At 40.3% G+C, this 26,530-nt stretch overlaps 2 protein-coding genes across 5 annotated transcripts in view; one reads left to right on the top strand and one right to left on the bottom strand.

Annotated features, from left to right (window-relative positions):
- The window catches only part of LOC100882742 (uncharacterized), a 101,761-nt gene that overhangs the window by 43,486 nt on the left and 31,745 nt on the right, over window positions 1-26,530 (bottom strand). The gene's annotated exons all lie outside the window — the stretch shown is intronic.
- Window positions 1-26,530, top strand: part of LOC143266094 (uncharacterized) — a 47,733-nt gene that overhangs the window by 13,636 nt on the left and 7,567 nt on the right. For 2 of the 3 annotated variants that reach the window (XM_076541716.1, XM_076541715.1), the window contains exon 2: window positions 26,072-26,301. In XM_076541716.1, the coding sequence (XP_076397831.1) occupies window positions 26,072-26,301 (230 nt within the window). Of the gene's footprint in view, window positions 1-25,120; window positions 25,330-26,071; window positions 26,302-26,530 lie in introns of those variants that run through there. The other variant, XM_076541717.1, reaches the window with a different exon arrangement.

Below are 26,530 nucleotides of genomic sequence, written 5' to 3'. Positions count from 1 at the left end.
GGTAAAATTATTTTTGGTCAATTTTGGGGCTGCAAATTATATTGGGGCATTGTGAAAATTAAGGGGGTGTTTTGAATGTAGGGGTAAAATTATTTTTGGTCAATTTTGGGGTTACAAATTATATTGGTTCATTCTGAAAATTAAGGGGGTGTTTTGAATGTAGGGGTAAAATTATTTTTGGTCAATTTTGGGGCTGCAAATTATATTGGGGCATTGTGAAAATTAAGGGGGTGTTTTGAAAGTAGGGGTGAAATTATTTTTGTGGAGTTTGTGTGTGCGGCTGAGGAGTTGGCACTTGGAAGTCGTGGTCCAGCTCGATTTATGTTATACTTCATGTTGGCTTATTTATGCTTTACATTGCTTTACATAGATTGTTATTATTTATACTGTGCTTCATATTGATTTACATTATTTATATTGCAAGCGATATTATTTATATTGCAAGTGATATTGACTTGAAAACTTGCTTCAATTTATATATTTTGCAGTGCACGAGTTGAACGAGAAACTATTTTATAATTCACATTTAAACAAAATTTATACTGTGCTTCATATTGATTTACATTATTTATATTGCAAGTGATATTATTTATATTGCAAGTAATATTATCTTGAAAACTTGCTTGAATTTATATATTTTGCAGTGCACGATTTGAACGAGAAACTATTTTATAATTCACATTTAAACAAAATGGAAGTATGATGGAGGGAAAATATTATTAGTGGAAAAAGTTTGACTCTGAAACTGATGAGGTAGTTTTGAAGCTTCAGCAATAACAAGTTATATTTCGATGTTTTCGAAATCTACCAATCGAGATTAATTGCGTACAAATATTCCGATTTGTTTAGGATTTTTTATCAACAAACGAAGTATAAAAATATTGTAGAATAAAATCGCTGTACCTCTGAAACTTTAAAAGCTTCGATGATTCAATTGGTCCTCCATTACGTGTATATAAAAATGTCTCTGAAAATGTTACGTTCAGAAAATCGAACGCATATTGGCGTCGTTCTACAATAATTAAGAGTTCAGTGATAAACATTCATATCCCGAGGCGTTACATACGCAAAAAACCACTTTGCGCACGCGTTGTACGCAACACGCGGGTAATTTAAATGTGCTTTAAGGGCAAATGTCACGATGCAATCTATTTTCATGGCATAAAGCAAATAGAATGTAAAACATGGCATTATGAGTGGAGTAAAAAGTGGAATATCGATTACGGTAATAAACAATCTTGTTTATAATGTTTTTCTAGACAATTATGTTAATTAGATGAATTAATTTCCTTTTACGTGGTAATTGCTTTCACAGAACGTTGCAGAAATTATGGAAAATTCCATAGTTCCTATGTTAAAAAATTGATAATTGTTATAAAATACGAAATGTCCTATTTGATATGAAATAGGTCTGTAAATCTATAAACCTAACCTAAAGTTCCTATGTTAAAAAGTTGCAAATTGTTAGAAAGTATAGAATGTCCTATTTAATATAAAATAGGTCTGTAAATCTATAAACCTAACCTAACCGAAATAGATCTTTAGGTGCACGTACGACGGTAACATCTCTAAACAACACGTTTAGTAACAGCTATAAACAAACTTAGTTCAAACAAATTTGTAGGTTAACGTAGCGATAGTTTAGCGAGAAAGTTAGGTTATCCGACAAGTTTCTTTTGTGTTCTCCTCCAGAAAGGTGTTACGACGGTACTTGAAAAATCTTGACGACGTTCCTCCAAGTGGTTCGATACGGCGTAAAAGGAGGCAAGATACGGTCCGTGAAATAACAATATTTCCTGCTCGTCACGCGAAAATGCCATCGAAATTCGATCAGACTGTTCGAGGCAAGGAACATTTGCAGCGTAAAATCGAGTCTGCGGCTGAACGGCGGTCATAGTACGGCGTAAAACCCGGCTACCGAAACGGAAAAGAAAAAGGGACGCCATTTCACGGGGATATTTTTTCCGAGCGGGAAATTTGAATAAGCTGTTCATCTGAAGACGGTGTAAAACTGTATCGACAGCGTGTCTATCCTCCTTTGAATTTCAATGCACCATATACACGTGCCCCACATCTTTATAAGTCCGTTCCTGTTTTATATTCCACGCAAAACTGGACAAAATGGGAGAAGTGAATTTATTTCAGACAGACGGCGTCGTAATTTGCACCTACTTCGTGGATTTTTTTTTCAGATACGACGATTGTTTCGCAGGGATTGTATCTCGGATTTTCGAGATTCTAGGGATTTTGGAGATTCTGGGGATTTTGGAGATTCTGGGACTTTTGGAGATTCTGGGACTTTTGGAGATTCTGAGGATTTTAGAGATTTCGGAGATTTAGGGAATTTTAGGGATTTAGGTACTTTTCAAGATTTCATAATTTGGAGACTGAAAAGTAGGGAAATTGGAAATTTGAGAATTTTGAACTTTAGGAATATGAGTGTTTGGAAGTTGGAGCTTAGGGAATTTGGAGATTTGGAAATTGAGACCTAGGGAATTTGGGAGTGTTGAATTTTGGTACTTTAGTACTTCGGTGATATGGAAATTTGGAACTAGCGAATTCGAGAGCGTGGAAATCGGGACCTAGGGAATTCACGGATTTGGAAATTGGGATCTAGGGAATTTTGGAGAGTTGAATTTTGGTACTTTAGTACTTCAGTGATATGGAAATTTGGAGCTAGCGAATTCGAGAGCTTGGAAATCGGGACCTAGGGAATTTGAGGGTTTGGAAATCGGGACCTAGGTAATTTAGGGATTTGGAAATTGGGACCTAGGGAATTTTGCAGTGTTGAATTTTGGTACTTTAGTACTTCAATGATATGGAAATTGGGGTCTACGAAATTTAGGGATTTAGAAACTGAGATCTAGGGAATTTTGGAGTGTTGAACTTTGATACTTTAGTTCTTCGTTGACTACAAAATTCGAAACTATGGAATCCGTAAATGTTGAACCAGTCCCCAATTTCAGAAGTAAAAACCAGGTAATTCGGTAGTATAATAAAGTAAAACATGCGAGGTAATATAGTGAACATTTCCTGTCCGCGTAAACAATACGTATACGCAAGGAATAATAAATATGTAAATTCGTAACTAGAGCAGAATTACTTGGATCGTGTGCGCATGCAATAACAGCATCGCCCGGTGACACGCGATAAACGTAGACAGTTTTTGTTCGGCGACATCGAGGGTAACGAAGCAGCGCGAAGGACTGTCCTCCTTCAGCCCGTAGGTTTTTACAAGGTGGAATGGTCGTTTCACGGAAAATTATTATCGCGAGCCTGTCACGTTCAACAGGCTATTAATTATACGCCTCATTGCAGCTCCCTTGGAGCCGACGGAGGGAGAACGCCGAGAAAGTGAGACCAATCTTAACGAGACGTTTACAAGGAGGCCTTCCTACTCGATCAATTCACCCGCTCACTCTCTTTCTCTCTCTCTCGCAATTCCCTTTGAGACTAGTTGCCCCGGACGTTCGTCTGTCGCGTTCAAATTTCCGTTTAAATTGACTGGATCGTCGGGGACGGGGATACCGCGGTAAATCTCCATTCAAAAACAGTCACTCTGATTCCCGTATCGATTCCGTCCGAATTTTCATTAATTTCTCGATATTCACGAGATATAGTGACTTTTTTGTTCGTTCTGATTTTATCGGTTGTACGATATTTAAATTCAGAACTCTCGATTCGATGATCCGCTTTTAGCTCTTCAAACTTGTCGTTTGGAAATTCTAGGGAAAACCTAGAGAATTTTTAACGAGAGGTTCCTTGGTATATTATAAGAGGTCCAGGGAAGTTTTAGAGAATTTTTGGGAAGCTAGAAGTGTTTGGGTAGGCCTAAATTCCCAACTCTCCAGAACTTCAATTATCCAAATCCTCATTTTCCAAATTTGGGAATCCACAAGTCCCTAAATTTTGAAATTACCGTTCTAAATTCCCCAAAAGTTTCCGAACCGTCGAATCGCCGAGTGTGGAGGTTTACCAGTTTACCGAAGTCGAGTAACCTCAGTGCACGACAAAATGGCGGAAATTGTCCCGGAGGATCGCACTCGGACGCACTCTGTACGCTAACGAATCCCCAGATCGCGGCTAGAACGCGCCGCGTGTTTACACGTACATTTACAAGCCAAAGCAGGGTTGTCCCACAGAATGATGTCATTAATAATACCTGAGGATAGAAGGACGCATCGGCGGCAGGGAGGCTAGAGGGAGGCAAGATATATCTGGTGTTCTGGCGCATCATGCTAATGTTCTACTTTGCATACGCTATCCGTGCAGTTCCAGCCAGGGTTACTGTCGTTAATACCGCGCCACTCATTCCGCGTCAGCCCGAGATAGCGCCGGGTAAAGATTTCCTTGCACGGTCTCGCGATATCGCCGGCCCGATACGGGAAAGACGAAAGTGATCGCAGGTTCATACGAGTCTATCACTTTTATCGTTTCAAATCACACTACAAATACACCGAATCGCTCGTAAATCCGATCGGAATTTACGACCGTGCTGTATGGCTGCTTTGTCAACTCTGGAGTTACCCTTATGCCGTAAAGAACGACACTTGTTAAGTCACCGTTTTCATGCTGTTATCTGTTGCTCAATGTTGAAATTCAATCTCCAGGCCGTTCATTTGATTTGTGAACAATGTGTCATTGAACTGCAACTTTGAAAGATCCTATATATTAATTTCAATCTTCATGTCGTTCATTTGATTTGTGAACAATGTGTCATTGAACTGCAACTTTGAAAGATCCTCTACATTAATTTCAATCTTCATGTCGTTCATTTGATTCGTGAACAATGTGTCATTGAACTGCAACTTTGAAAGATCCTATAGATTAATTTCAATCTGCACGTCGTTCATTTGATTTGTGAACAATGTGTCATTGAACTGCAACTTTGAAAGATCCTCTACATTAATTTCAATCTTCATGTCGTTCATTTGATTTGTGAACAATGTGTCAGTGAACTGCAACTTTGAAAGATCCTATATATTAATTTCAATCTGCACGTCGTTCATTTGATTTGTGAACAATGTGTCATTGAACAGCAACTTTGAAAGGTCCTATATATTAATTTCAATCTCCATGTCGTTCATTTGATTCGTGAACAATGTGTCATTGAACTGCAACTTTGAAAGATCCTGTATATTAATTTCAATCTCCATGTCGTTCATTTGATTTGTGAACAATGTGTCAGTGAACTGCAACTTTGAAAGATCCTCTACATTAATTTCAACCTTCATGTCGTTCATTTGATTTGTGAACAATGTGTCATTGAACTGCAACTTTGAAAAATTCTATAGATTAATTTGCTGAACACAGAGAAAATATTAGGGAGTCTTAGGTTTCTAGACCTGAGGATCTAGAGATTTTGAGATGTTTAGTACTCTGAGTAATGGGAGAGAATGTACAGATGGGAATTTGAAAATAGATGAATTTCCGAGCTCGCAAATAGGAAGATATCCATATTTGTTTTTATCCAATGTACAAATTGCACGCGTCCCTCCACGGCATGTATCGAACTACCGTAACGACTGGATTAACCGATCACTCCGAAGCACGATTGTCCATATAATCCGATTATTTTCCTCGTCCTTCGTAGTCCGGTTTTAGCCCTGACATTCGTCGCGGTATCAGCCATTTGGAATTCCGCGCGTGGCGTAATTCCAGATAATTAACTAGCATCGAACGAACGAGATTGCATCGGTTGCCAGTCGTATTTGTCCGGAATATCTTCCTTTCAATTCTAAATCTGTATATATATTTATAGACTGCTCGATACTATTGTTCAAAAATATTATTTTTATCTAAAGAACATTAAAAAATGTTAAAAAGTATTAACAGTTTGGAACGATGGAAGTCTGAATGATTCTTGAAGGACCGCCATCTTGATTCAAGCCGCACTCACCTCGCGTTAAAATTCTAATCGATTTGCGTGAACTGAGGTGATGGGAACATTCAAACGTGTTAATGTGAATGTACGTGGTGGCAAGAATCAAATTTGTGTGAATTTATTTGTTAAGGAAGTTAAAATTTCTTTGTGACTTAAGTGGCGGGAAATTCAAATCTGCTTCTGTCAACTTGAGCAACAATAAAGTTCGAACATGTAGATGCGAACTTAGATAAAATAATAAAAGTTGACGAATTAAGAAAATGATTCTATCTCTTCTTTAGATCAGTGTAAAAAATTAATATCGTAATAAAGTATGACTACATTATGGTACAACTTTTTGCTTTATTATTTGAAATTCTTACTATAACCAAAAAGAGTGAATCACCATGTATCCTAAAATATTTGCGTGCAGTAACCTTCCGATTTCCTAGAAGACCATGTAACAACGAAACGTCTTCGATCCTAAAATTGGCCATTATCCGCCATTATCCTTTCGCAAGCGTTTCGCTATTTACCGTTCTCTCTAAACAGACAAGACAGTCGGAATAAGCGAACTCACGAATCGGCTGGCAATTACTTTCGCGGCCCCGGAATCGCCAATGAAGCGTCGCCAATCGACAGATATTACGATCTCGTTTAGATATCGGCAAGGGTCGGCCAGGCGCGAGTAAAGTGATAAAAAATGCAAATCGTAATAAACGACGGGAAGAAGGGGAGCAGTTCGAGCCACTGGAACGGATGAAGAATGAGGACAGTGAAAGGAGGAAATGAGGGAGGGGAAGATGGGAAAAAAAGGAATTGGAAGAAGTCGAAGACAGGAGGGATCGGAAAAGTTCGTTTTGTTGTTTTTCAATTCGAAATCAACGCGACCGACGATTGATTTTATGCAGATTTCGCGCGAAATTCCGGCTACGTGCTCGTTTTCAACAATTTCCAGATAGCGGCCAACGACCGAATTTCGCGAAACCAGCGAGAAATGAAAACCGCCCTCGCTAATCGACCGTGGGAAACTGTTACGATATCCACTTCGGATACAACTTTTGTTCCAACTATATTCCACCGCTATGCTGATATTACGGTAATATGTAGTCTCTGGAGAATTACTATTGATTTTCAGCATTTTTGGTTTTTCTTAAAATTAGGTATGTATTGAGGGGGAGATTTGGGACTTGGGAGAGTTGGGGATTAGGCAGAGTGGGATTTTGGTGAGTGGGGGACTAGGGAGAGTGGGACTTGAGAGAGTGGGGGACTAGGAAGAGTGGGACTTGAGAGAGTGGGACGTGGGGAGAGTGGGACTTGAGAGAGTGGGGGACTAGGGAGAGTGGGACTTGGGTGAGTGGGGGACTAGAGAGAGTGGGACGTGGGGAGAGTGGGACTTGAGAGAGGGGGGGACTAGGTAGAGTGGGACTTGGAAGAGTGGGACGTGGGGAGAGTGGGACTTGAGAGAGTGGGAAACTTTGAAGAGTGGGAGACTAGAGAGAGTGGGACGTGGGGAGAGTGGGACTTGAGAGAGTGGGACTTGGGGGAGTGGGGGACTAGGGAGAGTGGGACTTGAGGGAGTGGGAGACTGGAGAGAGTGGGACTAGAGAGAGTGGAACGTGGGGGAGAGTGGGACTTGGAAGAGTGGAACTTGGGACAGTGGATAGCTCATATCTTCTTTCTTACCATAATCGCTCGCACAATTTACTACCAACACTAACAAATTACTATACATATACCATTATCAACATACTCCCTAATAATTTTACAAGACCCAAACCAACTTTCCAAATACCACAAATCATATCCATAAAACAAAAATTTTTTACAAAATTGTTTCATAGGAAATACATTATCAAGCTACATTATTATAATTTTAAATGCAGTTACACGTTCTGTCGCAGTGAATAAAAATAAACACGACAAGCACATTATCACGGATTTTTTCCATGAAATTCTCGATCCCCTCGTAAGATTGCGTTTAGCTAGGAACTTTTACGATTTTCGCACAATTTCCAAGTACAAAGTTGTTCCACAAACGAAGTCGTTAGAGCACGATAACTCCCCGCTCATGGTAATGCCGTACGCTCGTTTCACGCTGCTTAAAAATGAAGTGTGCCGCTGTATAATGCGTGCATAAATCATGGGAGAGAGAAAAACGACGTCTGTAGGCAAACAATGTCGTTTGATAAACTGCACGGAACTTTTCGTTCGTTTATTTATGATTTTAACTGCGTCGAAATGGAACAAGCTTGGCGGTTCTTCGTTTTTGATCGTTATTTATGCTCGGATGAAACTAATTTGAGGTTGAGGGAATTTAGGAAATTTAGGGAATGTGGGGAATTTGAGTCTTTGGAAATTAGGGAGTTTAGGGAGTTGGGGGAATTTTGGCAATTTTGGGATTTGAGATAGTGGAGGACTATGGAGAATGGGACTTGAGGGAGCGGGAGTTAGGGAGAGTGGGGGACGGGAGAGAATGGGAAGTGGGGGGAGTGGGACTTGAGAGAGTGGGACGTGGGGAGAGTGGGGGACTAGAGAGAGTGGACGTGGAGAGAGTGGGACTTGAGCGAGTAGGGGACTAGGGAGAGTGGGACCTAGGGAGAGTGGGACCTAGGGAGAGATGGGACTGGGGAGAGTGGGACTTGGGAGAGTGGGGGACTAGGGAGAGTGGGACTTGAGAGAGTGGGGGACTAGAGAGAGTGGGACGTGGGGAGAGTGGGACTTGGGAGAGTGGGACTTGGGAGAGTGGGGGACTAGGGAGAGTGGGACTTGAGAGAGTGGGGGACTAGAGAGAGTGGGACGTGGGGAGAGTGGGACTTGGGAGAGTGGGGGACTAGAGAGAGTGGGACGTGGAGAGAGTGGGACTTGGGAGAGTGGGGGACTAGAGAGAGTGGGACGTGGAGAGAGTGGGACTTGAGAGAGTGGGAAGTGGGGAGAGTGGGATTTGGTCGAGTGGGGGACTAGGGAGAGTGGGTACTCCCTGGTTAGTAAATTAGGGAATTTGGGAATTTATGAAGATTTGAGAACGATGCAAAATTTGGAACATTCAGAAAATTTATGAAATGACACACCACAGGTGCTGACTATGCACCATAATTCATCTATTATAGACACCCTATAGAATATATTCATTCCCCAACGAAAATTCCCGAATTTTGTATAGGGACATAGTAGAATGATCCCCATAATGGTACACGGTCTATGTACCGTGCGTGACACAGCAAAATGAGATCGGCCAATAATTGTCGACGGTCGTTCCGTAGCTTATTTACATTTACAGCCACTCTATACCCTGTTATACTAACGTTATGGAGAGCCGTAGGTGCACGAGACTGGTAATGGGGAATAGACAATTTCGCTGATGTTCCGCGACGTCACTTTCTGCCGTCTATTTTATACAATTTCCCGTGGGACTGTGTACACCGGGTGCAAAAAATAATGCTTATGGTCTCCATAAGCGTTTATGCATATTATTATATTAAACGTGCATCTGCGAGAAAGGTAGGGTAATATAATCGGTTATGGGGTTCCGCCATCTTGTGGACCTTCTGAGGAGATAACCTTAAAAATACTTTGGAAGTTGTGCGGAGTTAGGGAACATTTTAGGTTATGTTATGAATTATGTAATGTTACATAAATGATATTATGAGAGAACATACTGTTACACATGTGATATTTTAAAATGATATAATGTTACACATATGACATAAAAGAATGTAATGTCACATATGTATAATATCATAATAGGATATGTTTCATATGTGACATATGTGATATTACAAGAGAACATACTGTTACACATGTGACATTGTAAAATGATACAATGTTACACATATGACATAAAAGAATGTAATATCACATATGTATAATATGAAAATAGGATGTGTTACATATGTGACATATGTAATATTATAAAAGAACATTACACATGTGATATTGTAAAATGGTACAACGTTACACATATGACAAAAAAAATTAAATGTCACATACGAATGACATAAAAGAATATGTCACATATGTGATATTTTTGAAGAACATGTCATGTGATATATGTATGTACGCAATATAATGTTACACGTTTCAGAGGGATATATTTGCAGGTACGAGAGTGAAGACTTAATTAGAATTATTTTGTTATCTGTGTACAAGGGATAATGGCGTTGTACGGCTGGAAAGAAGGCAATTCATCGTGCGGTTTTATCTGGCTACGAATTCGAGCCGTTGCTTCGCATTAAGCCCCTTTTTGTTGAAAACTAGTTAAGGAGCTAATTTCAGAAGTTTGTAGTATTTAACGGCAAACTTATTTAAGTTTCCCGCCTCGTTATATAAGGATATTTCAGGCTGAAAGAATAAGGTGTGCCTTGCGTTGATATTAACTACTTTCCTCGAGATCCCGATAAAATTGTTATTTAATGCTGCTACGCGGCAAAGAAATTACCTAATTAACGATCATACTTAAATAATTATACTATCGAACAACGATACAAAGAAAATAATTGCAAAACTAATTTGTATAAATATACGTGTTTTAAAGGGACAAAAGATTTCTGATAAATTTCTAGATTTTATGCAACGATTGTGCCAACAGCGGTTCAATTCTTTCCAAGTAAAGCGAGCGAAATTCTTTCAACCCTTATCGTAGAAGTGCACCTTGTTCCATCCACTATTACCGGCTAATTACTTTAATCGCTAATTACTTTAATGCACGATAAGGCCGATGCCTTACGCTTCGTAACTCGATGCATTGAATTAGAACGCGGTTAATTGGCTCGTTAGCCATATTATATACATATTTAACACTCGTATGCCCGTTGCTAGCTTTTTTATTCTTTATTCTCACGTACCAGACTTCTTTCATTCATTTTCTTACTTCGGTTTATAGGACATCGGGTTTTTTGTTCTGGGAATTTATTAGCGCTCATTTTTATCTTAATGCCACAATTTCTTACTGCGTGTAAATATTGCAATCTATATTCTTTTACTTTAAAATTTTTTATATTTTTTGATTGGTGGATTGGTAGATTGGTGAATTGATGGATTGGTGGATTGGTGAATTGATGGATTGGTAGATTGGTGGATGGGTGGATTGGTGGATTGGTGGATTGGTGGATTGGTGGATTAGTGGATTGGTGGATTGGTAGATAGGTGGATTGGTGGATGGGTGGATTGGTGGATTGGTGGATTGGTGAATTGGTGGATTGGTGGATTGGTAGATGGGTGGATTGGTGGATTGGTGGATTAATGGATTGGTGGATTAGTAGATAGGTGGATTGGTGGATTGGTGGATTGGTAGATGGGTGGATTGGTGGATTGGTGGATTGGTGGATTGGTGGATTAGTGGATTGGTGGATTGGCAGAGAGATGGATTGGTGGATTGGTAGATGGGTGGATTGGTGGATTGGTGGATTGGTAGATGGGTGGATTGGTGGATTGATGGATTAGTGGATTGGTGGATTGGTAGATAGGTGGATTGGTGGATTGGTGGATTGGTAGATGGGTGGATTGGTGGATTGGTGGATTGGTAGAGAGATGGATTGGTGGATTGGTGGATTGGTAGATAGGTGGATTGGTAAATGGGTGGATTGGTAAATGGGTGGATTGGTGATTTGGTGTATTGAAAGATGGATGGATTGGTGGATTGGTGGATTGATCGACTGATCGATTGATTGACTGAATGACTGATTGATTGATTGACTGATTGACTGATTGACTGATTGACTGATTGACTGACTGACTGATCGACTGATAGACTGATCGATTGATTGACTGATTGACTGACCGACTGTTCGACTGATCGATTGATCGACTGATCAATCGATTGATTGATCGACTGATTGACTGATTGACTGATCAATTGTTCGACTGATTGATTGATTGATTGATCGACTGATTGACTGATCAATTGTTCGACTGATTGATTGATTGATTGATCGACTGATTGACTGATTTTCTGATCAATTGTTCGACTGATCTATTCATCAATGATTGTACTGTTCCATCAATTGATTTATTGATCGATTTTTCTACTGTTATAGTGTTCGATCGATTGATTGATAGATCGATTTTTCGACTGTTCAATTGTCGAATAGTTTGATTGACCCCTTCTTCAATCATCCAACTATTCCATTGTCCGATCATGTCACTGTTTAATCACTCAATCCCAACATAATTCAATAATTCAATTGTTCAATCATTGTCCACCCTACAGCAATAAACAAAAACAAAAGCACAAGTGTATATATAATACCCCTGAAATTTTCCCAGAATCTCATTTCTCGTCAAACTAATTTCAACTCGATCGTCCGCCATTTTGAGCGAAATCACAACGGGCAGGAATCCGCCGTAAGCGAAATCCATGCAGATTATACAAAATTACGCGCACTACGTCCCCATGTATTTATCCCGGAATTGAATTAATCGATGCGCGAGTTTTGGGAAAAAATTTGTTTGAACCCCCGGTCGAAATCCGGATGGCCGGCAATGATATGGGTATCGAGCTGTTGCGCAAATACGCGAGTTGACAGAACTGATTGTTTGACTGCGACGTGTACACGCGCAAATATAGCAAGAACAAAGGGGAAAAGGTTTTAATTAAAACCGGCAGCTAGCAGTTGGCCGCAAATTTTATTTCGTTCGCCGCGGCTAAATGTTACCGCGAGCAATTAATTGTTTGTTACCGATGACGTCAACGGGGGACTCGGGATTCTCCACGGGATCCTCCCCTTTGTTTCGCACGGCAACTTCTCGGGAATAGAATGTCACGGTGATTTCATTAAATCGCTAAATCGCCTTGGAGATCCGGGACCGAGACTCTCTAATCAGAGCTTCCGATTTCCATCGTTGTCATTGGCCACATTTCGTCCAAACTTCGCGAGTTTATAAAAGACCCTAAAGCTGACAACTCTGCAAACTTGTAGCACGCAACTCTCGAAAATAACGGAGAAATAATTGTATGAATAAAGGAAACTTATGCAACTAATACCATTCGTTAGGAATCCACGTTTCATTGAAGAACGACGTTATTGACATAGCCTTGTGTAGACACTCTGATTGGAGGAATCGAACGTTAGAAACGTGCTCTTGATTCGCCGTGGAGTCAGATTTATATTTAACCTGTTCGTAAACGAGCCTTGGCAATTAGAGGGAATTAAACGGGCTGATCTTGTCTCCGAGAAGTTCACGGTCAATTCGCGTGAGCGCTGTTTATTATGATTTGTGATGATTCCATGTCGCGCATTAGCGTGCTGACATTCTGTGTAAATGAACCTGCCATTGTGTCACGTGATGATCGAAACTTCTAGATTGTTGGTTATATTTAAACCGGAGACTGGGAGGGCAAACTTTGGTGGGTAGTGTGGAAATAAATTGAGGAATTTTTAGTTTGGCTGGGGTGATAGGGATGTGGGGATAGGGAGATGTTGTTACGTTGGAATTTGAGGATATAGTGAGGGAGCATGGAGATATTTGGATGTGGGATGTGGGGACTTAGGGTGGAGGGACTTAGGATGTGGAGGTTTGGAGTATAGGGCTGTAGGATGTGGAGGACTAGGATGTGGAGGTTTGGGGTATAGGGCTGTAGGATGTGGAGGACTAGGATGTGGGAGACTAGGATGTGGAGGACTAGGATGTGGAGGACAAGGGTATGGGGGTCTAGGACATGGAGGACTAGGATATGGGTGACTAGGATGTGGGGAGCTAGAACATAAGGGTGTAGGACATGTGGGACTAGGATGTGGAGGACTAGGACATGTGGGACTAGGATATGTGGGACTAGGATATGTGGGACTAGGATATGTGGGACTAGGATATGTGGGACTAGGATATGTGGGACTAGGATATGTGGGACTAGGATATGTGGGACTAGGATATGTGGGACTAGGATATGTGGGACTAGGATATGTGGGACTAGGATGTGGAGGACTAGGACATGTGGGACTAGGATATGTGGGACTAGGATATGTGGGACTAGGACATGTGGGACTAGGATATGTGGGACTAGGATGTAAAGGACTAGGACATAGGGGTGTAGGACATGTGGGACTAGGATATGTGGGACTAGGATATGTGGGACTAGGATGTAAAGGACTAGGACATAGGGGTGTAGGACATGTGGGACTAGGATATGTGGGACTAGGATATGTGGGATTAGGATATGGAAGACTAGGACATGTGGGACTAGGATATGGGAAACTAGGATGTGAGGATCTAGGACATACGGGTGTAGGACATGTGGGACTAGGATATGGAGGACTAGGATATAAGATATCTCGGATATAGTAATCTAAGCTGTAGGGATCTATGATATGAGGATCAATAATATAAGAATCTATGACACGGATATCTAGAAGTGTAGAGTCCTCCTAGGCAAGTAAACCTCCATTAATATGTACACTCGCCAAAACTTAGGTCCACTCCACATATCCAGTATTACCTAGAATTTCAAAAAAGCATAGTACCAGAAATCCAAGGATACAGCGCTACACACCTAACCTAAAATTTTGTTGCTAGCTATGAAGTCCCGAAAGTACAAGATACATAAAATACAATACAGAAGTGAATATTTATCCTAGTTACAATTGCGGTTGTATCTCCGAACAGCAGACTAGGGATAGCACGATCCAAGGTGGAAATTGAAATGCAGGGATCGGCGCGACGCTTAGAATGGAGGTCACGCGTGGCTAGAAGGGTGCAGCCGCAAATTATAGAGTGATTATAAATTAAGGCATTAGTATCAGGACGCAGCAGGCGTTGGGCCCGAGTGTTGAGCAGCGTTATCGCGTTAGTCGCGAGCGAGCGAGCAAAATAATTAGAACGAGCCCGCGTGTATATAAGCAGACGGTGGAAAACCTATTTCCGACTAAACGGATAACCCTTGGATATTAATCGACGTCGTAGACGTTGCTTAAGGTGACGGGCCACTGCTCTCTGCCTGTCGATTCCATGAAATTCCGCCATTTTTCTTTCGGATCGACCTTAATCCGTCGCATTTGCCGTTAATTAGATTCACCCGAATCGTTCTGTGATTCGGTGAGGCGGTCAATAAAACTATTATGGTACCATCTTTGCTACCATTCTACCTAGTTTAGGGAAATGGTCTTGATGCGCAGTTGGTAATTTTGGGTTGTAACTATGCGCAGTTGGTGCAGTGTACTTTGCTTTCAGCTGGACTATTGGAAAAATTTTACTACCACGTCCTAGTCTCCCATATTCTAGTCCTCCATGTCCTAGTCCTCCACATCCTAGTCCCACATGTCCTAGTCCTCCACACCCTAGTCCCACATGTCCTAGTCCTCCACATCCTAGTCCCACATGTCCTATACCCCTATGTCCTAGTCCTTTACATCCTAGTCCCACATGTCCTAGTCCTCCACATCCTAGTCCCACATGTCCTACACCCCTATGTACTAGTCCTTTACATCCTAGTCCCACATATCCTAGTCCCACATATCCTAGTCTCCCATATTCTAGTCCTCCATGTCCTAGTCCTCCACATCCTAGTCCCACATGTCCTAGTCCTCCACACCCTAGTCCCACATGTCCTAGTCCTCCACATCCTAGTCCCACATGTCCTATACCCCTATGTCCTAGTCCTTTACATCCTAGTCCCACATGTCCTAGTCCTCCACATCCTAGTCCCACATGTCCTACACCCCTATGTACTAGTCCTTTACATCCTAGTCCCACATATCCTAGTCCCACATATCCTAGTCCCACATATCCTAGTCCCACATATCCTAGTCCCACATATCCTAGTCCCACATATCCTAGTCTCCCATATTCTAGTCCTCCACATCCTAGTCCTCCACATCCTAGTCCCACATGTCCTATATCCTTATGTCCTAGGTCCCCACATCAGTGGTCTACTTTAAGGAACAAAGTCTGACGAAAGTAATATGAAATAATTCTTTGCATCGATTTGAAGTATGAAGTTCATATGTAGTTTACGTTGTCTACGAATTTTATTCGGTTACGAAGGGCCGATGTTTCGAAATCCGACAATTTATGTGCTCCAATTTAATAGTGTAGTTTGAAACAGGAAGTTCGATTTACAAATTCCTGTAGAAAGTTCTTGGAATTCCCATTAGAAGGAGCGTCGCTCAAGTCGGTCCTCTTATGTACCATTATCTGAGAAATACCTGTTGAATCTAGCTCAGCTACCTATTCCTATCAGGAATGCCTAGTTCCATCTTTTCGCGTTTCTAGTCTACTCGATATTGATAAAATTCCTTTGCGAAAGTCTTTGCCAGGTTTTTTATTAATTCTGTGCTAACTTTTATCGGTTGACAAGCTTAAATTGGGAAGCGTATGCACTCAGCTGCCAATGCGGAGCGTATTGCACTCAGCTGCCAACTTGTCGGACGTACGATGACTCTGTTATTCGAATAAAAGTATTGTAATACAAATAAACGTGTAAATAATAAATGATACACGAAAAATGACGGATTACATATTTAAAATGTTAAGAAATGTACTTATTTTGTTATATGGTGAATTTTAAAATGGTAGACGTATAATATCGGACTTTTTCTGCTATTTAAGATACTTGTTGAGAATGATGTCATATAATTCTGCGAATATTTCTGCTTCCCTGACAGAAATTAAATTCGTGACCATATTATATACTGCCCTAGAGACGCTCATAAATATTAATGCTCACGTCGAGGTGAAAGAAAGAAACCAGTGGGATTTGCTGTCAAAGAGAAAGAAACTTGAAAGACGAATGGGGTTGTAGAAAATGTATAGTCAGGAGCCTCTGATAAATTTGAATTATATTTGACAGAATATTATGATAAATGTTTTTAGAAATTATCTCTCGCTCAATTTACCTGTATTTTCAAATTTCCGAATTCTTTAGATTTCCAACCTCTTTATCCTCCAAATTCTCTAGATATCCAAACTTTCAATTTTCCAAAATCTCTAGATTTCCAAATTCTCTATTTCCCAAATTCGCTAGACTTCCAAATTCTCAATTTCCTAAATTCCCTAGATTTCCAAGCTCCCAATTCCCAAATTCCCTAGATTTCCAAGTTCTCAATTCCCCAATTCCCTAAATTTCCAAGCTCCCAATTCCCAAATTCTCTAAATTTCCAAGCTCTCAATTCCCCAATTCCCTAGATTTCCAAGCTCTCAATTCCCCAATTCCCTAGATTTCCAAGCTTCCAATTCCAAAATTCTCTAGATTTCCAAGCTCTCAATTCCCCAATTCCCTAGATTTCCAAGCTCTCAATTCCCAAATTCTCTAGATTTCCAAGCTCTCAATTTCCCAAATTCCCTAGAGTTCCAAATTCTCAGTTTCCAAATTCCCTAGACTTCCAAATTCTCCGTTTCCCAAATTCCCTAAATTTCCAAATTCACAATTCCCCAAATTCCCTAAATCTCCAAATTCTCAATTCCCCAAATTCCCTAGATTTCGACATCCCTCAATTTCCCTTAATTTCCCAAACCCCTCAAATCCCCAAATTCCCACCCTCACAAATTCCTAAATTTCCACCCAATAAATTCCCCAATCCACAAATCGGAAAATTCCGTTCCAAAATATACAAAACGAGCAGATCAATAAGCTCCTTTGACAGCATTGAACTTTGCCCAACAAATAATTGTGACTATACGTGTATCGCAGAGAAGAAAAGTGTGGAAAATCGGTCACCAAACACCCGTCGCTCTTTTGTGCCGGCACGGAAAAATAAAAGAAAAGCGAACACTACTCGGCGACGATTGTTTGGTTGTTAAACGCGGCTCATACAGCTCCGTAAGCGAACCCGAAGCTTTCCGTTCCCGCGAATACCACGAGAAATTATGTCGGGGGCGATAAAACGCCTTTGCCCGTTACTGCCTCGAAACTCGGGGGAGCTGTTCGACTTCGTCGAGTCGTAAAACACGCTCAGCTATATAACGAGGTTTTTCCACCGCTTTCCTCTCCTTTTCCTTTTTGCGACTTTCTCGTGAAAGCGACCCTGAAACCACTTGAACATTCCAAAATCAACGTACAATTTCTGTGTACACTCTATTGCGCCGTTTGCTGCTGGGATCAACTTTCTGACGGTTCCACTTGTTTTACTGACAGTGGTGTTGGTTTAAGGGGGAGATTCTTGCAAAGGGTGGATTATTATATCTTAATGTCTCTAGATTTTTAGATGCTCTAAGGTAGATTTGTTTTTGTGGACTTAAGAAAAATTATTCATATTTAATTTGGTTGCATTTTGTTTGGAGGGTAGTTTACTTAAATTTTATTTTCTTCGACGCTGCAGTCGCTCAAATTTAATTTGTTCGAGTTACATTTAGGTTAATATTATTTGCTCAAACATCTATATCTGATTTGTTCAAAATTCATTTGTTTATACCTTTCACTAGCTCAAACAATATTTGTTCAAAATTTAATTACACCTATACTTGATTTGTTCAAAATTCATTTGCTTATACCTTTCACTAGCTCAAACAATATCTGTTCAAATTTTAATTACACCTATACTTGATTTGTTCAAAATTCATTTGCTTATACCTTTCACTAGCTCAAACAATATTTGTTCAGAATTTAATTGCACCTATACTTCATTTGTTCAAAATTCATTTGCTTATACCTTTCACTAGCTCAAACAATACTTGTTCAAATTTTAATTATTCCTATACTTCATTTGTTCAAAATTCATTTGCTTATACCTTTCACTAGCTCAAACAATATTTGTTCAAAATTAAATTACACCTATACTTCATTTGTTCAAAGTCATTTGCTTATACCTTTTACTAGCTGAAACAATATTTGTTCAAATTTAACTTGTTCGAAGATCATCTGCTGCAATATTTCCTTAGTTCCAACACCTCGTTTCTTCACAATTAAATTCGTTCGAACTTTGCTCCCACGCTGCATTTGTTCGTGTTCGATTCTCGTTCCAATCTCTCACTACTTTCTCTTAAATTTCATTTTCCATCTACTAAAATTAAATCCGCTGTTTCTTTCCGTTCAAAATAACGTAGTTCCAACGAACGAAGTTCCAGGGGGACGTCATAAAGGCGATCCTTTATTTGCCAAGTGCAACGGACAACGACAATTACGTTATCAAATGAACAAGATCGTTACTTTCGTCGGTGTTGGTTGGCAGCCAGTGCAAATCGTTCGCCATTAATAAGTAATCTCATTTAGCAGTTCAGGCGCGAACCGGCCTGTCGATTAGCGACGATACGGCCGCCCTCGTTAATTAGGTGACACTTTTTCCTCGCCCCGACCGTCGTCAGCCTTCAATTAATTTCGACGCTAATCGTTTCGCTGGCAAGTACATCCTGCCTAGCTGCCGTGCTAGTTTAAACAACGTCCCTTCGTGAATATTAACTTCTCTTGTATTTTCGGCGCAGCCATTTCGCTTCTTAATAACTTTGCGAGAAACTCCATAATACCACACGTTTGGTACAAATATTTTTCTGTGTAACTTTGCAAGTGGAGAATTTCATTGGTTCGTTGAACAACCTGTGTATTTAATTTCAGTGAATGCATCGTGTATGAAATATGCGTATGGACAATGTGTATAGAAATGGAGTATATTATTTGTGTAAACAATTCTGTGTAATATTCCTGCAAATACGTTTCTGATGCAAATATTAATAACATATGCTTGTATAATACGTGTATAGAACTTATCCTACTAAATATACACAAATTGGGCTCTCAGCAAAATTTCAGATAATAATTCTAACTTATTCAAACTGTATGTTCAATCTAACCTGTAAATATAACCTCCAAACCTAACCTCAAAATAATTTTGCTAATTTTTATAAAAATATTCAACTTCTCTCAGTAATATATGTACAATGAAAAAGTGTAACAAATGAAAAAACCTATAATTACAGAAAATATCTTGTACAAGAAACCGTCGATCAAAAAACATGAATAATTAATCTAGTGACTATCAAGCAACGTGCACTTTGTAACCTGACATAAAAAGAGAGAAATTTCATGGAACGAACACCTGCCTCTAGACCGAATCAGTTGTATCAATGTTGCGTACAAGCAACATACTATTATTACGAGACAGCGTGAGGCAATTAATGTCATTACGTTTGATGACGTGACACCACGATATCCGTTCGTTCCATTAACGCGATAATTATAGAGGAACATTGGTTATCCAGGCACTGATTACGTCGAATACAGTGGGTTCCTGTTATATTGCCGACTGGGCGACCTCTCAATTTTTTTTTAGAGGAATTTTACATTAATGGCTGTATGTCACAGGATATTTGGAAACTAATATTTTTAATTATTAAATTATTTCATTTTGAAATTTTCAATTTTGAGATTGTTGAATTTTTTAATTTTCAAGGTTTCGAGTTTCCAAGTTTTCAAATTTCCAACTCCTTAAATTCCCGAGTTCCGAAATTCCCGACTAGCTAAATTCCCGGCTTCCCTAAATTCTCGACTCTCTAAATTCCCATCTCTCTAAATTCCCATCTCTCTAAATTCCCATCTCTCTAAATTCCCATCTCTCTAAATTCCCATCTCTCTAAATTCCCATCTCTCTAAATTCCCATCTCTCTAAATTCCCATCTCTCTGAGTTCCCAACTCTCTAAATTCCCATCTCTCTAAATTCCCATCTCTCTGAGTTCCCATCTCTCTAAGTTCCCATCTCTCTAAATTCCCATCTCTCTAAATTCCCATCTCTCTAAATTCCCATCTCTCTAAATTCCCATCTCTCTAAATTCCCATCTCTCTGAGTTCCCATCTCTCTAAATTCCCATCTCTCTGAGTTCCCATCTCTCTAAGTTCCCATCTCCTTAAATCCCCGACTCCCTAAATTCCCATCTCTCTAAATTCCCGACTCCCTAAATTCCCATCTCCTTAAATTCCCGACTCCCTAAATTCCCATCTCCCTAAATTCCCATCTCTCTAAATTCCCATCTCCCTAAATTCCCATCTCTCTAAATTCCCATCTCCCTAAATTCCCATCTCCCTAAATTCCCGACTCCCTAAATTCCCGCCTCCCTAAATCCCCACCCCCTACATTTCCACTAAATCTCCCTATTTCCCCCCACCAAAATTTCCCTTTTCCATAAAATATTCCCCCAAAGAAACAATCCAAACAATTACGTTTTTAACACAGTTTCCCCAGGGCTTTGCACTTACACCCGAAACAACAGATAACCAAACACTCAGAGCGGTGTAATCTACACGAGGAAGTTAATTAATGAAGATTAAATTTGCTCGCTAGTGAAACTGCATAGTATTTTTGCGCTAACTTTATGACTGTTAGAAAAGTTCAATGTATACTGAGCTGACTGTAGATGTACTACCGTGGATTTTATGAGCTCCGAACTTTAAACGTGTACGACCCCCCGGAGTGCGTAATGTGGAAATAAGTCTGCATTCTGTGGCACACTCCGGGGACCTCTTGGCGCCTCACTCTTGTTGTCACTGGAAACAGATTTCCTAGGTACACTATTGTGAGTCGTAAAAATACGCGTGTCTTCTTTATTAATTAACCCAAAATTATGAAGTTTTTTAAATTGGAAACTTCGGAAGTCCTAAAATCTAGTTTGTTTTTCGTAGCTATAAGACCTGTGGGATTTTTCGATCATGGCTCCACGCTGGCAGAAAAAACTAATTAACTCGACAAAGATTTCCTGGCGTTTGGAACTTCACGGTGACCACTTTCTTAATTAGCTTCGCCGTGAAAGTGGCTGTCACTCATTCTTCTTCTTTTTTCCTTGTTAGCTTCGATCGAATACCGATTTTGAAGTTCAATTTACGAAGCTAATCTGCGGAAATTCAGTATTTATTTTACGTGCCACTAAATAAAATATAAAATACGAAACATTGCTAATAAAATAAAAGTATAGAAAAGAATACAAATGTCAAACATCAAACTTCACTCACGAGAGCCCCACAAAATGCCGATAAATTTTATAGTCCTTGTACAAAATCAATCTCCATAATCGAGCCATGCACTCGAAACGCTGTATCCATTCGAAAATCTCATTACGGTTAAATATATTTGCCGCATATGGGTAATTATATATCATGCCATATATCAGAGGGTATTTATCTAGCAGTGTATCAGCGGCGGTGTTTCGAATCGCGGTTCTATTTCTCGTAGCAAAATTTAAAGCCTCTTAGCTGCTGTACCGTTAAGGTGTCAGATAATTGCGAACGGAATAGCAGAAGGAAAAGGAAACCGAGATGTAGCAGAAGTTCGCGAACCGGTAATCCGAGATACGCCAACTATTTCATCTACTTTTAGCAAAACGTTAATGCACTTTCGAGCAGTGGTTCACCGTTAATTTATCGTCAGAAAATAAAACGAGTCGAAACTTTTGCACGCCAATATGCGGTGAGGGAAAGTTCCCCAATTTCCACTGGATCATAAATTGCAACATAGTGTTCGTATACAGCTGGGGGCGCTTAAAAACGGCCATCATTTTATTACGAAAAATAGATCACCTTCATATCTCCTTGGTGAGCTATTAAAAAACTGGTGATATTTCGGTACTAAATAATTTTGGTATTTTCAAGGTTTTCAATTTTCAAATTTTTGAGATTACAAGTTTTCAAAATTTACAAACTCTCACTTTCGAAATTCCCGACTCTCTAATTTCCCGACTCGCTAATTTCCCGATTCCCTAAATTTCCGTATCCTTCAATTCCATACTCCCTAAATTCCCATCTCGCTAAATTCCCATCTCTCTAAATTCCCATTTCTCTGAGTTCCCATCTCTCTAAATTTCCATCTCTCTACATTTCCATCTCTCTAAATTCCCATCTCTCTGAGTTCCCATCTCTCTAAATTCCCATCTCTCTAAATTCCCATCTCGCTAAATTCCCATCTCTCTAAATTCCCATCTCTCCAAATTCCCATCTCTCCAAATTCCCATCTCTCCAAATTCCCATCTCTCTGAGTTCCCATCTCTCCAAATTCCCATCTCTCTGAGTTCCCATCTCTCTAAATTCCCATCACTCTAAATTCCCATCTCTCTAAATTCCCATCTCTCTAAATTTCCATCTATTTAAATTCCCATCTCTCTGAGTTCCCATCTCTCCAAATTCCCATCTCTCTGAGTTCCCATCTCTCTAAATTCCCATCACTCTAAATTCCCATCTCTCTAAATTCCCATCTCCCTAAGTTCCCATCTCTCTAAATTCCCATCTCTCTAAATTCCCATCTCTCCAAATTCCCATCTCTCCAAATTTCCATCTCTCTAAATTCCCATCTCTCCAAATTCCCATCTTTCCAAATTCCCATCTCTCTAAATTCCCATCTCCTTAAATTCCCGACTCCCTAAATTTCCATCTCTCCAAATTCCCATCTCTCTAAATTCCCATCTCTCTAAATTCCCATCTCCCTAAGTTCCCATCTCTCTAAATTCCCATCTCCTTAAATTCCCATCTCTCTAAATTCCCATCTCTCTAAATTCCCATCTCCTTAAATTCCCGACTCCCTAAATTCCCAACTCCCTAAATTCCCATCTCTCTAAATTCCCATCTCTCTAAATTCCCAACTCCCGAAATTCCCATCTCCCTAAATTCCCATCTCCCTAAATTCCCATCTCTCTAAATTCCCAACTCCCTAGTTTCCCTTCTCCCTAAATCCTCTCTCTCTAAATCCCCAACCCCTAAATTCCCAAATCCCGCCATCCTATAACATATACTACAATAATAATATAATAAATGATACCTGTTTCAATCCGCAACAGACATGTTTACCAGGCCCTTCATTAACGTAGCATAATTCGAGCAGAAAGACAAAAGAAACACAGAAGCGTGATGAATATCTTGAACCTCGAAAGTTTCATGAAAGTCCATCTTTATTAGAGACACTCCTCGAGCCCGTTCGATCGCGATTAATCACTGTCGCCAGAATTTTTGTCCCCGAAAGAAAGTTTCGACAACGTAATCCCTGTGCTGGTTGCTCCTCAGAATGAGATTATGTCATCGAGACGTCCAACGTAAACTAATAATAGCTAAAAAAGATCAGAATAAAGAACACAGTAAACAAGCCTTCGCATCGCTTAATCACTACTTGAACATCTTTTCTGAGTACCGTATTTCTATAGATTATCTCTAAATAAAAATGTATCCTACATAAATAAAATTGTTTAAACCTGTCTCCATGATCAGCTCTGCATTTAAGCACCTGCACTAATAAAATTTGATATGCAAGTCGAAACGAGTGTCTGTTAAGCAGACCCGTAACCGAAGAGGCTATTTGGGTTCTTAAACTGGGGCTGATAAGATAAGACACTGGAATAAGAATGTCCACGTGATGCTCCGGTATCAGGTGCCACGATTTGTCACGTTGAACACACAGACCCATTTTCCCTTTCAATATTTTCACCATGAGCGATAAACTCCGGCAAACTCTGGACAGCTGTAGATTTAATATGTTGCTAGAATACTTTACTGATTCAAGGATGGATGACAGTTAATCTTCAAGAGGATTTGCACCTTCGAGTTATAAAACTGCTAGACTATGACTTATAGAATGTAGAACAGAGCTGAATTTTAAGGAAAGAGTCATTTGATGTATACAGAGCTTGAATGAACATGTGACGTTATGAAGTTGTATGCGTTGTTAAGTACGTGTTGTCAAGCTTAGTTCACTGATGGACCAAGTATAGAATGACTGACCTAACTCTTTAAATGATGAATCAGGTCTTTAAATGGACTTCATGAAGTCATGAGACCATCAGGATGTAGTGTTGCTCTGTTATGGGACTTGTGGAAAGAGAGACAATGAGGTGGAGATGGAAATGTGATACCTGGAGACTCATTCAAGATGTCTCTTCGTTGACATGTAGCACAAGAGAGTAACAAAGTAACTGCTGTCTTCAGAGTCTCTCTTCAAGTTGGTAGAATGAACAGAAGATCAGACTTCTGTAATACCTTAGCTAGGAAAAGTCCATAAGTTACGTCCTAGGTAGAATAAGGTGCCGAATTTGGCTGCAGAAAGGGTTTCACCCAGAATGCACCTTGATTGAGTCATAAACTCCGAACGAGATTCAGTGAGTTTCAAAATGGTTGAGCATTCCAGTGAACTAAGGATTTCCCAGACGTCAGTGCGCAATAGCAGCCTGAAGTCACTAAACAATCTCTCCTTCGCATTTGATCGAGTTATCAAGATGGCTCCGATTGGAGCAGGTCAATTGATATGCGTGACGTCGGGTGACAAGGAATCTGGGGACGTCAGTTGCCGGAAGTCGACATTCGCAACACGAGCTGGTCCGATCATTTACGATCGCCAGAGTTAACTTTAGACGTCGACCTGGCAACGACAGTGTGTCAAGATCACTCTTGATCGCGGCGTGCACTTTCGCGTGGAGGGCCGATTGTTGCTTCTCTTTCCACGGGAGGCTCGCAGGCACAAAGCGACGGGAAATTTCAGAGGCCTCGAGGACGTTTCGAGAGGTTCTTGGAGGCAATCGAGTGTCGCGAAATCGATAGGGCAGCTTTAGAGCGTGGCGACGGATGTGATCTCGTTACCTGGTATGTGGACCCCGAGTGGAAGGTCATGGTGCCTGGACAGCCCTTGCGTTTTCGGCAGGGACGAACACTTCGTCGTTTTGCAAAGGGATCACACGCTTACTCTACTTTTTACTATTTGTGGACAAGTGTTTGTGGACACCTTTTTATAGAATTTCGATTGAATACCTAGTTAGTGAAACTTATAGGACACCATCATGTAGTCACCAGCTAGAAAGTTAGAAAGCAACCTTAATTTCCGTCATTTAAGAAAATTCCTTGCAGATTAAAATGAGATCTAAAGAAGTCTGATGAGTCTAGGTTCAGAGTCTTCAGTTTAAATTCAAACTATTAATTCAGTGAGTTTCATCAGAGAAATTTAATCAAAACAGTTGTGATAACTAAAAGCACCTGTTTAAGCATCAACATGGCTAACTTAGTTTGACACCCATCAAGATGTCGGGTGTAATAACTCAAATATTTCCATAAACTGTATCTTTCATAAAATTTTGTGAATGCAAGAGGCAAGATTTGGGGGACCTTTCCCTTATATCAGTTCCCTTCATGCAAATTGTTTCAACCATTCCTGAAAAATGCTGGGGTAAAGCACGTAGGATTATATCGATGCCCCAGGTATCCAGGGAAGTTTCATGAAAGGCTACAGTATTTTGTAATTTGAAATTGCATCGATCTCCCTGGAGCTATCTTAATAAGAAAGCGCTATGAGAGAAGGGAAAAGAAGTAACAAGCATCCGTTTGATTGCAGGAGAATGCAGCCAGGGGTGACAGTGGTTCTGGCCACGGTCTGGCTCTACGCGAACGTGGTGGGGACAGCCAGCCTCAACTCCTCTCGCTTTTCCCTCGATCAATACTCCCCTTTAGCCCCGCACCATGAGCTTTACCAACGGGTTGGGGGCCAACTGGACTGGAAGGATCAGAGTCCTGTCGGGAATCAGCCGTTCGACCTTCCGATCGACCCGCGAAGGTCGAGCTCCGGTATGTTTGCCATTTAATTCCAAATTCCCCCAGGATCACCATAAACGCTGTCAAATAAAACCTAATACCCTCACGAAATATGTACCCTGTATAAGTACTCCATAGCACTTCGTACCTTCGTTTCATGAACGGCAATGTAACGGGAGTTCGCCTAACACATGCATCCATCGTTATCAGACTGATAGGAAAACCATTCTGATCCTTCCATTATCGCTTTCCCAACAGTTCG

The sequence above is a fragment of the Megachile rotundata genome, chromosome 16, assembly GCF_050947335.1.
Source record: "Megachile rotundata isolate GNS110a chromosome 16, iyMegRotu1, whole genome shotgun sequence".
Classification (NCBI taxonomy): Eukaryota; Metazoa; Arthropoda; class Insecta; order Hymenoptera; family Megachilidae; genus Megachile; species Megachile rotundata.
The sequence above is the reverse complement of the archived record's forward strand: the minus strand, read 5'-3'. Positions and strand labels throughout refer to the sequence as shown.